Genomic DNA, 16,154 nt, shown 5'->3' with positions numbered 1-16,154 from the left:
CAGTCCTAGGACACTAATGCAGTGACCCATGCCATCCTTTCCAATAAGAAGACCATAGGTGCATCTTCACTGCATATTTTAGTAAGTAAAACAAAGTCTACTGTGAAACCTTGTACTGCAACGGATGTAATTACATATAAGACTATCTCTGTACCATGGCTGTGAGCTGAAAACTGGCAAGTGTTTGATATTTCATCTATCTCCAATTGCCCGGGCATCAGGGACTATCTTTGATTTTGAAACAAAAACCAACTTTTACTTTATCAATCAAGGACCTTCTTTCCCTTCCCTTTACTTTTATTTTTATTTATTTATTTACTTATTGATTGATTGATTGATTGCAGTACGCAGGCCTCTCACTGCTGTGGCCTCTCCCGTTGCGGAGCACAGGCTCCGGACGCGCAGGCTCAGCGGCCATGGCTCACGGGCCCAGCTGCTCCGCGGCATGTGGGATCCTCCCGGACCGGGGCACGAACCCGTGTCCCCTGCATCGGCAGGCGGACTCTCAACCACTGCGCCACCAGGGAAGCCCCCCTTTACTTTTAGAAGCAAATATTGACTGTATCAGATTCTTCCTGTGACCTGAAGAAACCAAGTCCAAAGGACGGTACATCTGAGGTCCTGCTGTACCCTCTCCCAGCAGAGGGTCCCCGTCTGTCCCAGGGCATGAAACCACATCAAGATGACCACAACCCCTCTCAGTTTCAAAGTGGCAACAGTTCTCTGAAATACGGATGCTGGCTTTTAGCAGTCACCCCATCTTCAAATATGCTAACACACACAATTCTGCAACAACTGTTCATTTCTTTGTTTAACCCATGCGTGAGTTTGAAGAACATGCGCTTCATGGGTTGGGAGCGAATGGCTGTGGTTAAGAAGGGAAGCTTGTCTACCCTGGGGAATTCCACATACTGTCTGCAGCTAATGATTAGCCCCACTAAGAAGTGAAACAAACCAAAGCAGTACTTCTTTTGATACTTGGAAAATCTCCTACTCCAAAATATTTCTGCACATGTACAAAAATTATGGAAAGTTACATTATAAAACTGGAATCTCCTACAACTCAAATGTAAGCCACCAGAATTACCTATTTTAAAACAAAACAAACCTATGATGTTCCTATGGGGCACAGCACTCACTCTCTTCGAAGTTAACATTTATTGAGCATTTAAGACGGGACAGGCACAGTTCTAAGCCTGTTGCATGGAATGAATTGTTTAATTCTCACAACAACCCCCTGTGGTAGGCACCATTATTATTCCCATCGTGCAGGTGCGAATGAAGCACAGACTGGTTAAGAAATGGCCCGAGGTCACACAGCAATGCGTGGTAGAGCTGGGATCCCAAACCAGGCAGTCTGGCTCCAACACACCCCACCCCCTTAACAAACAAACAACCAAGCCACACATATAGACAAACAAGACAAAAGGGAATAATGTGAGTGGGGACAGGTTAAGGAGGGTGGGCTGAGGATGGGAGCAAAAGAAGAGAACAACAATTACAGCCCAGGCACTGGGCTGGCACTTCGCACGTGCTTTTCCTACTTAACTGGCACAACACCCTTGAGGGTAAGCATTACTTTCCCACTCAACAGATGAAACACCGAGACCTGGGGAGATTAAAGTAACCTATATGAGGGCAGATTATTATGTGATGCCCCAACATGCAGCTTTGCTGGCTGCAAAAACCAGTGCTGTTTTTTCAGCTCATTTTCTCCAGAGTCATGGTTTCAAATTGTAACTTTGGCATTATGGATGGTACAATCTGCTTTTAAAAGTCAATCCAGCATTGGAGAGCAGTGGTGCTGGGGTCAGGAGTGGGGCGCATTGCCCCATTCCAGCTGCAAGCTTGCACAGAAAACCTGAGTACAGCGTAGATGCTTAATGTGCCAGCCTGGGAGCCAGGAAGTTCAGGGTCTAGACCCACTTCTGGCACTCATTAACTGTGTTGGTTTAGCCAAGCCCCCCAACCTCGCTGGGCCTCTATTTTCCTTAAATACGAATTGGATATAAGGATGCCTGGCCTGTGGACCGCATAAGGGCATGTAAAAGGTGTTACCAATAAAGGTGAATTGGCTGTGAAAACTGTAAGGTGCGCGACAGCTGATCATCGTCAGAATTAACAAAATCAGGTCATCCCAGCAGCTACCACGGTCCAGCAGGTCCACACATGCCAGCTGGGGAAGGCAACACCAGAAGAATGGCCCGGTGTGAACCTCACCCTCTCCCCTAGGAAATCTGGGCTCAGGGCATCCAAGGTCTGGCTGGGCCTAGGTCCTCAGAGCTTCCCCCAAGGCAGGCTTGCTGGTCTAACTAGGTATCAACCAGGAGAGGCTGGGCCGGGGAGGGAAGTCCTTGAAGAGCGAACAGCCTCATCTCCCTCCCTGCACATTTTGCAGGCCGGCTGGCATTCAGCTGTGATAAGGGCAGGGTGCCATCTGGGCCGGCAGCCCGCACTGGCTTTCATCCATGTATGTCGCAGCATCGGGAAAGGTAGCAGTGCAGCGCATACCACTCCTGCAGGGGATCCAGGTGAGACCACCCCACAGGGTAGAGAGAGAGTGGACGAGTGAGCTGAAAGAATCTTCCCCTCCTGGTGTTCTGAACAGAAAGGAGCCCACCGAGAATCTCACCAACCCCCTCGCCATTAGTTCCGGCCCCAGGAAGAGGAAGGGATCAGATCTGCATAACACTGAATCACCCAGCACTTCGGCACAATGACCCCTCCAGGAGAGGGTGGAGAAGCTCGTCTGGCAACTGCCTACACAAACAGGGCAATTCTGAAGAGCAGCAAACAAACCAGTCTGGCCCCAATTCCCATTTTGCATAAGACTGCAGTCCACAAAAAACAACGTCCAAGGAACTCTTGTTGATCACTACCGATTGTTAACACTAAGGTTTGGGCCAAGAGAGAATGAAAAAGGCCCCTTTGAGGGAACTTTGGATAAGGCCATTTTGTGGAAATTGCTGTGCTGCGTCTTTAGACTCCAACTTGCCGTTGGGAGCACCAGATGCTTCAGTCAACACATCTCGGTGAACTTTGTTTTAAAAGAAAGTTACACTGAAAGGTTTGAACCTACAAACCAAAGGGGACTTGTTAGTCACTAGGTGACTGTCAGGGTACCTGTTTTCTTTATGCTAAAAAGGGGTTACACAAGTTCCGGGGGAAGGAGGATTGTTAGGCGTGGGGGATGGTTAGGCACGAGCAGGTCCGTTTGTGCGCTAGCATTGACCACAGCTGCTTAATCCAGGGACGCATCAAAAAACGAACTGCAATGGGTTAAAATCCAGAGGGGGCCACCGTGGTGGGCTGGGTGCGTGGTTCTTAAGAGAAACGTGCATCCTCCCGGAGGCCAAGGCCTCCTTCAGTTCCAGAAAAAGACATCTCAGTTTACACGAGGTACCGAACGAAGAGAGTGGGCCAGAAAATTTCCAGCATACCGTCTCCCCTCCCCACCCCCGAACTACCCTTGATCGCCGTCAAACACAGGAAAGGTGTTCTCTAAAACCTAACGGATGATTTCACGCACTTCATTCCCAAAAGCCTATGAGCCACAGCGACAGCACTAAGAGGCTTCGTTCGGATTCACAAAAAAGATAGGCGCACAGTCGTCCGCAAACCCGCAACCCCCGGGGGCGGAGGGTGGAAGAACGCCGGGGTGCCCCCCCCAGGTCCCTCGCTACCCTCCAGGGCTCCCGGCCAGGTCCCCCAGCACCCCGCTCGCGTCCCGCTCTCCTGTTACCTCGCTCGCGTGTCCGCCGGCGTCCGATACTTGAGCCGTCGGTTCCGCGGGAGCCTTCTCCTCCTCCCCGGCGGCCAAGGGGCTACTCGGAGCCGCTCTGGGATTCCCGCCGCTACCCGGCGCAGCCTGGCTAACGCCGTTCACGCCGGCGCCCACTCCCCCGGCCGAAGAGGCGGCGGCGGCGCCGAGCAGCGCGTGGGCCCCGTCGGCGTCCCCGGCAGCCACGCTGTGCACCAGCCACGCGTCCACTCGGGTGCAGGGAATGAAGGGGACCCCAAGCGCGCGCACCTCCCGGAGCAGCCGGCCCTCCGGCGGCGCCACGGGGTCCCGCTCCCGGCCCTTGAGGTGTAGGAGCTCGGCGCGCACCCACCCTCCCGAGGCCGGGAAGGGGCTGAGCGCGTAGGCAGGGCTCGTCGGGCCGCCCGGGAGCAGAAGCTCATCTCCGAGCAGGGTCCGCGGCGGGAGCAGCAGGTAGAGGTCCAGGTCCAGGTCCAGGTCCAGGCGAAGCCCCGCCAAGCTCAGCAGGATGGTGAGGTGCAGGAGGCTGCCGCCGTCCGACCACCACGGCTTCAGGTACTTCATCCCCCGCCGCGCGCCCGGGGACGCCCCTGCCGGCGCCCGCGGGTCCCTGAGCGCCGGCCGCCGCTTGGGCACGTGCGGCCCCTGCGCGCCGCCGGCACCTGCCCGGAAGAGACAGAAACAATGGACCCGGGCGTGCAGCGGCCGTCGCGGGCCCCCGGAGCCGGGCACAAAAACAGTCCCACCGCAGCCGCCCAGGTGCCTGCGGCTCGGGAGAGGCGGAGGAGGAGGAGCCACCTGCGCGCAGAGCGAGCCAGCTTAGCCGCCCCGCTGCCCCGCAGCCCCGTGCTGCAACCAGGCCCCGCCCAGGGCCGCGGGCGCCGCCGCCGGGGACACGCCCACTGCCGCCCCAGGCCCGCGCGGGGCGGGGCTCCCGGGCTCAAAGGCTCTTTATTCGGGGGGAACGCAAAGCTTTCTGGGAGCAGAAGTTGTTCTGAGCGCCAAGTGGCCTCCAACCCTGTGGCCGTGGGCTGGGCGGTTGTGGCTGAATGCGCGGGGTGGGAGTAGGGGGTCCGGGGTAAAGGTGGGTGGGAATGGACAGGATGTGTAGACTTGGGGCGGGGTGGGGGGAGTCGAGGCACTGGGCAGCACGCAAAGGGCTTCCACCCCCACGAGAACACTGAGCTGGCACAGTGGGTTCACATCCCAGCGCTACTACCAGTCGTGTGACCTTGAATAAGTTACTTCTCTGTGCCTCAGTTCTCTTATCTGTAAAACGGGGATAGTAGTACCTGTCCAATAGGGATGTGGTGAAGTCAGAGGAAATATTATATGTAAAGCCCAGAGTTTGACATATAGATTCCACTGCTGCCGTAAGGATCAAACAGCACTGCTCTCTGTTCCCTCCCGCCTCCCCCCACTCCCGACCCTGTGCTCCAGCCTCACAGACTCCTCCCTGCGTCCTGGGCTACCCCTGCACGAGGCTATGACTTCCCTCATGGTCTCCTTTGCTCCTGAAGTGACGGTTAAGAGCACCAGCGTTAGAGTTATCGCGCATGATTTCAAATCCCCCTCCATTTCTTACTAGCCTGGAACCTTGGACAAATTGGTCACTCTCTGTGCCTCAGTTTCCTCACTATGAAACGGGACTAATAAGAAGAGCACCCCCTCAGCACACCTGTTGTGAGCCCCAAATGAGCTGTGTGTATACCACCAACTGCAGTACCTGGTAGGTAGGAAGCAGTCTCTGAGTATTACCCATTATTTGTATTACCTATCTTTGGGCTTAACCCAAAGATACATCCTCTGAATTTTCACCATTTGTGATTCTCTTCCCCCATCTGTTCTCCCACAGTGGTTTCTCCATATGCCAACATTGCAACACTTGGCACTTTTCACTTTGCATTGTAGTTGAAATTGTTCTGATTTGCCCATTATGAATTCTTGAGGGCAAAAAACCTGTTTGGCTCACCTTTGTGCCTGCGTGGTACCCAGCACTGGGCCTTGCCATTGTAGCTTTTACTAACTCTCATTTCCTTCCGGGGCGGGGTGGGGAGGGCAGAGAGGGAGAAGGTGGTGATGCCTACCTGAGGGTTGGCAGTTGTGTAAGAAGTTGAGCAAGACTTGTTTTTAAAGGCCCCTTCCTCCACCTGGTTTTCTCCTCTGTCTTGGGCCTACTGTAATGAGAACTTCACACCAGATGTCAATTTGCCCCGTGAGAACCAGGGGAGCTGAAGCAGACTTCTTCAAAGTCGCTTCTGCTTTAAGCCTTGGGGGTGGGGTTATGGGGTGGTGAAGAGGCTGGAAGACAGACACTGAGTGCAGGGTTAGTGAGATTTGGGACAGCAGCCCTGTTCACAGCATTTAGTCCCTGGACAGGGATTCAGGTTCTGGGCTCGGTTAACGTCTGCTGAATTCAGATATTTACCTCAGTTTTTACTGAGGACCCACTGAGCTGCCTGACACTGTGAAGGATAGGACATGATTTCATTAGGGATGGAAAGAATGTTCTCAAATGCCTAAATATTTTGGAGATATAAATGACTATACAAGAAGTGCCGTAAACCAGGTGAGAACAGAGATGGTACCTTCTTTAAGGTGGTATCTCCTAGAACCTCGCACGCAGTCGGAGCTCAAGACATATTTTTTTCAGTTGAATTGAGGCATTTACACTTGAGATGTGCTTTGAGGGATCCGAATAGACTAGGAACAGGAAGGACCTTCAAACTTCCTTCCTAATGTACTTGGCGAAGAGGCTGACCCTCCACCTTTAAAATGTGAGCTGATAATCATAGTATCTGTCACACTGCTCAATTCAAATGTGTGGATTATGGACTGGTGAGAAGGGGGGCCCAGAAAGGACCTTGAGGCCAAATATGAAACAGGAGACTCATAATCAGTCCTACACACCTTTGACCTTCAACATAACAAAAGGTCCCATTTTTAGGAAGGCAGAGAGACTGGAGTGAGAATGGGATTTTTTGTTTGGTTGGGGTTTCTTTTTTGTTTTTTTTTCTAGAATACCTCCACCATTGCCTTGTAAAAGTCTTGAAAAGTCATCTATGTTTATTAAAATCCTTAAATCAGTGCTACTCAAAGGATAGTCCAAAACTGGGATCAGTCCACAAACTGTTTGTTTCTGGTCCAGATGAGGAGAGTAATAGAATTGAGAGTGTTTAGAAATGTTTGTAGTAATTTGACATTGTTGTAACAACCAAGCCATGATCAGTGGGTTTGCTTTTGTATACTTTTGTTACTTCATTTTTCTAGAAATTAATTTTTTTTAATTGTACGGAAGTACTGACCTACAACAAATTGGGGGAAAAAAGCTGGTCCTTCACCAGGATTAGTTTAAGAAGCACTTAATGCATTCTTGTGAGGTAGGCAGGTTCCAAGATGACTTCTAGTCCCCCCCTTTCCTCGAGTGTGGGCTGGACCTGGTGACTTGCTTCTAACAAATAGAATATGGCAAAAGTGATGGGATGTCATTTCCAAGATTAGGTTACAAAAAAGCTCAGTGTCTTCTGTCTTGCTTACTATCCTAGTCAGGCTGCTATAACAAAATACCATAGAACTGGGTGGCTTATAAACAGCAGAAATTTATTGCTTATAGTTCTGAAGGCTGGAAGTACAAGGTCAGGGTGCCGGCACAGTTAGGTTCTGGTGAGAGCCCTTGTCTGGGTTGTAGACTGCTGGCTTCTGATTGTATCCTCACAGAGCGGAGGGGGCAAGGGAGCTCTCTCAGCTGCTTTCTTAAGGGCACTTAGCCCATTCATGATGGCTCTGTACTCATCACCTAATCACCTTCCAAAGGTCCCACCCTGTAATACCATCATCTTGGAGGTTAGGTGTCAACACATGAATTTTGGGGGATAAAAGCATTCAGACCATAGCACTACCTTCTCTCTCCATCTCTTGCTCTCTCCCTCTTGGAGAGGGCTGCCATGTTGTGAGGATCCCTATATAGAAGCTCATGTGGCAAGGCACTGGTGTCTTCAGCCAACAGCCAGTGAGAACCTGAGGCCTGCTACAGCCATTTGAGCGAGCTTAAAGCAGATCCTTCCCTGGCTGAGGTTTGAGATGATGGTAGCCCTAGCCAACTCCTTGATCGCAGCCTTGTGAAAGACCCAAGCCAAAGGATGTATCTAAGCTGCACATGGATTCCTGACCCAGAAATGACTCTAAGATAATAAATGTTTCAAGCCACTAAGTTGTGGAGTTAATTTGTTACACAGCCTAGTTAACGAATAACCTGTGTCAGAAGTGGACATCAGACAAGTGGAAGGAAAAACTAAAGATGCAACTGCAGTTGTGTAGTATGGTTAGTGATATTCTCCATGAATAATTTATAACTGTGAAGTAACATTACAGTAGTACATTCTGGGCCCTTCATGCAATAATCTGGCTTACCCCTATAAATATAAGATTGTAACTTGGCATGAAAGATATCAGTAAAACATTGGCACTGTCAGCTGGTGTGAGGTGAGCACAAGTATCAGTATCTTCTCCCACGGCAATTTCTTTTATCTATCCAAAATAAGCAAGAAAGAAAACAGGTCCGAATATTGGCATCCTTCTTTTAGAAAGTTTCTGCTAATATTAGCTACAAGAAATTTAAACTCGTGGTAGAAATTCCAGGGTTAAGCAAAAAAAAAAAAAAAAAAAAAAAAAATCCAGGATTAATAGCGTATTAAAAATCTAAGACATAAATTAAGATATGTCATATTATCTAGGAGGAAGAATTAAGCATAGCTAGTCACTAGAATTTAAATGACTCTGCAACTGTTGAGACATTTTGCCAAAGGCTTCTGCAAAATCGGTTCATGAATGGCCTAATTTGCAATCTAATATCTACCAGTCTTGGTGATGATGAATCAACTGATACTTCATGAAGAGGAACAGTTTATCCTCATTCTCTTATTAGTCTATAATCTTCTGAAAGCAGCTCTGGACTTTGGGATGGTGATGATCACCATCTGTATGTTCACACATGGCATTCATTGAAGGAGCTGCGATGTACTGAACACTGCTCTGTGCTGGGACCTTTCCAGGCACAATCTCATTTACCACTCACAGCAACTCCATGAAATAGGTATTACCTCCATTTTTTATTATCTAGATAAGGACACTGAGGTTCAGGGTCATGACACCCTGTGCCCACAGACATGCCAGTGGTAAATGGCAGAGTCAGAATTCAAATGCACAGTCTCTCCACTTTCCACTGCAGTTCACACCTCCTCTGGGCTGTCTGGCTTGTTTATTCATGACTCAACCTCCTGCTCCTGCAGGAGAGAATGCCCTTCCTCAATCACTGCATTCTTCCCACAGCTTTTGAAAGCTTAAAATCTGCTCACAGTTTATCTTCTCTGCAGAGTTTCAGGGGAAATGAAGTATTGGTTTTGTCTCTCTGTACGATGCTCCACCTTCTTGATCTTCTACACAAAAATAACCATCTCTGTATTTAGAGCACCCTGTGTGGTTTGTCTCTTTGGTGATCCCTGCACAGTTTTGACTCCTATGGATCCATGTCAGCCTCAATTACCATCAGTGACAAAGCAGGCACCCATTTGGTGACAGTCATTGGGATACAAAGACATGTAAGACAAGAGCTTACAGTCTTATTAGGGAAGCAGGATGTGCACAGGGTGAAATGCATGCCACTGATCTGGGGGCATAAGGCTCCTCATGTGAGAAGTATGTTTAAGGCCAGGCCTGTGCCAGGGAACTCACAAGCTAAACAGCTTTGCTGCCCCCCACCTAGTCTCTGTGGTGTGAATTCTTACATTCAGGTCAAGGTTCCAAAGTCTGCAGTTGCTCTGTGTGTGTGTGTGTGTGTGTGTGTGTGTGTAAGGGAATTGCAGGGACAGAAAGGAAATGAGGAAGAGAGGTCTAGGGGACATTGGAGTGAGGCCAGTCGGCAGGGAATGAGAAATCTACAACAAGTTTGCAGTAGAGAAATTTGGGAGCAAAGGGGAACTGCCACTGCCAACCCTCGTCCTGTCTATCACATCCAGGATGCTGGACCCCTAAGCTATCGTGGGCCTGTTCTGTTTAACCACAAACCTAGTCAGCGTGGTGAACCACTATAATAAACAACTCCCAGATTCAGTGGCTTAACCCGATGAAAGTTTACTTTCTTATTTCACAGTCCAGAAGAGGGGTTAGGATCAGGGGAGTCTGTGCTCTTTGGGGTCGTTTGAGGACACAGGCCCTCTTCTTATGTGGCTCTGTCCTCCTCTGGGTCCTCAGCATCCTCTCCATTCAGCTGGCATATGGAGAAAGAGAGTAAAGAGCAAGCAGAGGAGGATTTTATGGGCCAAACCCAGAAGTGGCCCCCGTGACTTCTGCTCACATGCCACTGGCCAAAACTTGGCCATGTGGCCTCACCTAAGTGCAACGGAGGCTTGGAAGGTGGGCCTAACTGTCCTCCCAAGACCAAAGGGAAAGGGTGGATACCTGTCTTTGGCACATCTGTCCCTTGGTCTTATTTTGCATTCTATTCATTCAGAAACCATTTACTCAGCACTACTGGGTATCTAGCTCTTTTTGACTAAAAATATCATTTTAGCCACTCATAGGCAATTGACACACAAATGCAAAACTAGAATGGCTTGTTCAAGGTAGAGAAGCACTTCACACTGACAGTCTGAGTGTTTAAGAAATGCTGACTGAAACAACATGGATGGACCTAGAGATTATCATACTAAGTGAAGCAAGTCAGACAGAGAAAGACAAATATTATATGATATCACTTATATGTGGAACCTAAAATATGACACAAATGAACTTATCTACGAAACAGAAACAGACTCACATAGAGAACAGACTTTTGGTTGCCAAGGGGGAGGGGGTTTGGGGTTAGCAGATGCAAACTATCAATATTATACATAGAACGGATAAACAACAAGGTCCTACTGTATAGCACAGGGAACTACATTCAATATCCTGTGACAAACCATCATGGAAAAGAATATGAAAAAGAATGTATATATATGTATGAATCACTTTGCCGTATAGCAGAAATTAACACAACATTGTAAATCAACTATACTTCAATAAAATTAAATTAAAAAGAAAACAGAAATGATGCCTGATGAGGATGGTCAAAGCCGATGGTGCATACGCGGTGAGAGCTTGGGATTCCACAGTCTAGTCCCAGCTTGGCCCAAGCAAGTCATTTTGGGAAGGGCACCTACATCTCTGGACGCTGTGCCTCTCACCTGCACAGTCAGAACTTGAACTGGACAGGTTTCTAAGTTCCCTTCTCACCTTGAGTGTCCCTGAAAGTCTTGGTGACCACTGATGACTTATGTTAGATTACTACCAAATTCGGGCACTCGGCGGTGACCACTGCGCAGACCGGACTTTGGCTTGCTCGCAACTCATTCTGCTTCCTCTGCAACCGTGTCTGACAAACCCGATATGGGTTAGATTGAGAAATTCAGTAAGTCGAAGTTGAAGAAAACAGAAACGCAAGAGAAAAATCCACTGCCTTCAAAAGAAACGACTGAACAGGAGAAGCAAGCAGGTGAGTCGTAAATGAGGCGTGCGCTGCCAATACGCACTGTACGTTCCACAAGCATTGCCTCCTTATTTTACTTTTAGCTGTTTAACTTTGTAAGATGCAAAGAGGTTGGATCAAGTTTAAATGACTGTGCTGTCCCTTTTCACATCAAAGAATGGAAAACTACTAACAACAAAGGCCGCGCCTGCCTCTCCCGTCCGCCTGCCTGTCTGGCTGGCAGGGAAGGAAAAGAACTTGCATGTTGGCGAAGGAGGAGGCTGGGTGGGACGACAGTGAAATCTAGAGTAAAGAGCAAGCTGGTCCACAGTGTCCTGCGGGCTGTAAAATGCAGTTTAATCAGAGTGCCATTTGTTGTTGTTCAAATGATTTTAATTATTGGAATGCACAATTTTTTAAAATATGCAAATAAAAAGTTTTAAAACCTGAAAAAAAAATTACTACCAGGTCTGTGTTCTCACTTAACTATGAGGCTATCAGACCTAAAGCACCACCACACAACTTTAGAAAAGAAAGCAAAAGATAATACACTCCACTCTTAACCATCTCCAACTAGAAGAAGAATCTGAAAGGCATCTCTCTCTGACAAGTTTGCATCTTTGTGATGCATCTTCCTTACTTTTTTTGCACATGCCCCATCTGATGACATTTTGAAAGTCTAACACTCCCATTGATCTTCACTCTCCAACTTTACACTATTTGATGATAGGGAAACAGCACATAAGTTGGGTTGTGGGGAAAATCACTGATCATTCACAAAGTAGAAAACCCAAGCAACCACCATTGAGAATTAATATAAGTGCAGTTTACAGAGGACTGATGTATTGCTCCTTTGCTATAAGAAATTCGTTTTGAAGCCAGTGACCCTGATCATTATTTAATAAGTTTGACGGTTTTTTAAAATTATCTAACGGAGGTTTAGTTTAGCACCTGAACTCTCTCATTTGCTTAATCATCTCCCTTAAGCATATTTGTATTTTTGATAGCAGCTATAATGTTCTCTTTACTAATTCACATCATTAACCAATTCCTGCCTAACTGTTTCTTTGTCCCTGCTGGTTTTCTCTAATTCCTAGTTTTATCTTCCTGAATTCTGGAATCGCTATCTGATCTTAACTCAGCAGCAGCTTTCTGATTGCCAAACTATTGATACAAGAACAGAAGGCAGGGCTTCCTGGGCCATCTAGATCTGCTTCTAAGCCCCTGCCAACCTCTGCCTGCCTTCGCCCACCTTTTAAAAAGGTATATACTAGTCATAGTTTCTGCTTGCTGACCAAATGTTGTCTATGATATTGTAGTAGGTTGGATAGACACCCCCTGATTTCATGTCACCACACAAAACCTCAGACTGTGACCTTTTTTGGAAATAGGGTCTTTGCAGATGTAACTAAGGTAAGGATTGAGGTGACATCATACTGAATTAGCATGAGCCCTGAATCCAATGCGAGTGTCCTTTTAAGAGACAGACAAGGACACACACACCTATAGAGAAGGAGGTGATGCGAAGACAAGAGGCAGAGATTGGAGTTAATGCTGAACAAGCCACCAGAAGCTGCAAGAAACCAGGAAGCATTCTCCCCTTGAGCCTTCAGAGGGAGCACAGCCCTGCCCGCAGTTTGATTTCAGACTTTCTGGTCCCTGGAACTGTGAGAGAACGCATTTCTGTTGTTTTAAGCCACCAAGTTTTTGTGTGGTAATTTGTTATGGCATTTCTAGGAATGTAATACACATATTTTACAATTTTCCTTCTCTTTTTGTTTTGTTCTTGTTATTTAGAAGAACGATTTTTGTCCCTGCGTAAAGACGGGGATACTCTGGGTACTGTCATGTTCATGGCAACCTCAGAGGCAGGACAGAGGAAGGAGCGTCGCTGAAACAGGAGTTACGACATTAGCACTCAGGAGGCCTGTTCAGGGAAGGGCAGATGGGTGGGTGGCTCGTCTTGGAAACCACCTGAACCCTGGGCCTCATCCTTGTGTCTTACCTTCAAGTCTCCATCTGCACTGACTCTTGTCCTGTTCCCCACCTCTCACCTGCTGGGAGGCCCCAGCAAAACGCTGCATCAGGCTTTTGTAAGAGAAGTTGATAAAAACTTATCTGTGACTTCCTTCCTACAAACTTGAAATAATTTTCAGTTTTCCTCCTGATGATAGAAGTAGTAAGTGCTCCTTGTAAAACAACACCAACAGATAAGAGAGAAAGGAAATAGAAACTTGAAATCACCTAGAATTTCCCCACCCAAGATAACTACTTTTCTAACGTAGTATACACACCTGTATTTATATTATTTTATAAAAATAATTTTTTAATTTATATAATACCATGTAATTTATATAACAATTTTTATAAAAATAATTTGTTTTTGTAACAAATTGTTTTGTAACTGCTTTTTAAAAACCACTATAAGCAAATATAGTTCCACATTGTCATCTTTATAAGCTGCAAAATATCCCAGAACACAGATGTGCCTTGATTTAGTTAAAGAGTTTACTACTGATAAATGTTTAGGTTGTTGTCATATATTTTCACTATTATAAACAACTTTACAATAAACTTCTTTTAGACATAATTTTGGGCACATATCTGATTATTTATATAGCATAAATTCCCCAAAAATTTTGAGTGAAAGAATATAAACTTTTGGAGGAGTTAGATATAGTCAGCCAATTACTCTCCAGAAAGGACCATGTATGATGAGTTTCAGTCCTTTTCATCAGTATACCCTAATTTTGAGTTACAGTAAATATTCCCTAATTTTCTGAATAAAACTATCATAACCTTGCTGTTACTAACATCTAGATTAGAAAGGCTCTTAAAAAAAAGGGTTTCATACAGTAATTGGAATTTTTTTGGCGCGCATTTTCCTTCAGTTGTCTCCTTTCTCCCTTTCTGTCTTATTTCTGTTTGAAAGTGCTTTGTGATCACAGTGTGTTATTTACTACTTTGTGACTCTTACAAGCATCAATTAACCATGAACATGACTCACCCTGATGTATGTCTTTCTTAATTCAGTGGTAAGTGCACCCAATTCCATTGCACTACATATCTCCAAACCTTCAGGTTTGAGTTAGGAAGAAACAGTATCTGGATCTGTTTCCTACAGAAGTGTCAATATTTGCTAAAACAAAGAGCTGGAACTACCCCCAATGGAGCGCCATCTGTCCCTGTCTTTGAGAGGCTGCAGGAAAATCCTTTCACAGCCAAGAGATGGTTATTTGGCATAACTGATACTGAAATTCAGCAAGGTGGCTTTCAGAGGTGAAACAGGCTGATGTAAAGAGAGACTTTGCTGTGTGAAAACGGGAAGTTTAGAAATGTGTTTCATTTTTGAATCTATAAACTAAGGATTATTTACTTTACCAAAATAATTCCCATAGGAATCTTTTAATCAGCAGGATCACCTAGCTGATTTAAACATTCCGGTCATGAACATGTTATTTTCTTGTACAGCTTTTCAGGAAGTAAGCAGCTGGTAAGATGAGACACAGCTTCCTTCTCAGAGTCTCATTATTTCAACTATGATGTTTCTTAAGCAGATAAGCTCCCTACTTTGTTCTACCACATGTGGAAGCTCAGTTCTGTTGCAGTTTTAGGGTGGAGGCATAAGACACAGAGTCCAGCTTCTGAAGTATGGTTAGTTGCCTGACTTGGGTTCCAAATGAAACCTGGTCACCTGGCTTCCTTTGGAGAAAACCCAGATTCCTTTGAACAGCAACCTGAAGAATAATTGAAGAGATCATCTCAGGTCGGAATGAAATTCTTCAAAATACGTTCGACGGCTTTCAGGGCCCAGTCCTCCTCCTCCAGAGTACTGCTCAGTGGGATGTTTGCCACTTAGAATTTCAGTCCATCTGTGTATTGTCCAGCTCTCCCCTGAGAACACATTCATTTGGGAACCTCGAACATTCCATAACATTCTTATGATTCCCCACTTTATCCAGCTATGTCACTTCTTCCAAGTTTATTTCCAGCAGATGCTGCCAGCCCTCAGTGGGACCTTCACCTAATCTCATTCTTCTCAGGAAAAGAGCAGTCACCCCAGCCCCAAGAGGGCTGTAGGCCACCTCCTCTAGCTGTCTCTGCTGTAGGCTGGAATGAACCAGGAGAACAGCTCTTCCCACACTGCTCTGCATCTTGGACATCTTGGCCCAGGTTAACTAGATCCAGCTAAACCAGAGGGTCTTGGCCACTATGGAAACATATATTTCAGCCCCCAAAGATACAAGGGTATGTTTCTCTAATGGCTTTTTATATGGACTAAATTTATGCTTTCATTCAATAAATACTTAGTGAAAATTACTATGCATCAGGCATTGTTCTGAGAACATGTTTCTGTGAATAAAACAAAGCCCCAGGTTTAATGGAGTCTGTAATCCACTGGGGGCAGACAGACAATAAATAATTTATCAGAGGGTGATACATGCTAAGAAAAATAAATAAATAAAGCAGGGAAAAAGGGTTGAAGGGGAGGAGAGTGATGGTGGGTGTACGGTGCACACACCCGTGTTACATAAGGAGGGAGACATGGAAAGTCTGACCTGCAGGAGGTGAGGGAGAGCGCCAGGCAGTTCAGTGGGGAAAAGCATAACCCAGCTAGTGAGAATAGCAAGTTCAAAGGTCCTGAGGCAGAAGAGCACCAACTGTGTTCAAGGAATAAGGGGAGGCCATGTGGTAGAAGGGAGAGCAGTATCCGGTGCCAGCTCACGCTGGACATCATAGCATGGTGAAGATATTGTATTTTACTCTGAGTGGGATGGGGAGCCAGCAGAAGATTTTGAACAAGAAATTAATACATGTAAGACACTTCAAACACTGTGCACAGTAAGTACTGAAAATTCTAGCTTTTGCTTTTACTTTTCCTGACTCTAAAGG

General features: G+C 46.6%; 1 protein-coding gene across 1 annotated transcript in view; it reads right to left on the bottom strand.

Annotated features, from left to right (window-relative positions):
• The window catches only part of NFE2L3 (NFE2 like bZIP transcription factor 3), a gene marked incomplete at its 5' end in the record, with an annotated part of 29,508 nt that extends 25,184 nt beyond the window's left edge, over positions 1 to 4,324 (bottom strand). Inside the window, one exon of the mRNA XM_079711510.1 lies at positions 3,743 to 4,324. Within this exon, the coding sequence (XP_079567636.1) occupies positions 3,743 to 4,324 (582 nt within the window). The remainder of the gene's footprint in view (positions 1 to 3,742) is intronic.
• Positions 4,325 to 16,154: the final 11,830 nt, after the last annotated feature.

The sequence above is a fragment of the Hyperoodon ampullatus genome (genome assembly GCF_949752795.1).
Source record: "Hyperoodon ampullatus genome assembly, chromosome: 9".
In the NCBI taxonomy this organism is placed as follows: domain Eukaryota; kingdom Metazoa; phylum Chordata; class Mammalia; order Artiodactyla; family Ziphiidae; genus Hyperoodon; species Hyperoodon ampullatus.
The sequence above is the reverse complement of the archived record's forward strand: the minus strand, read 5'-3'. Positions and strand labels throughout refer to the sequence as shown.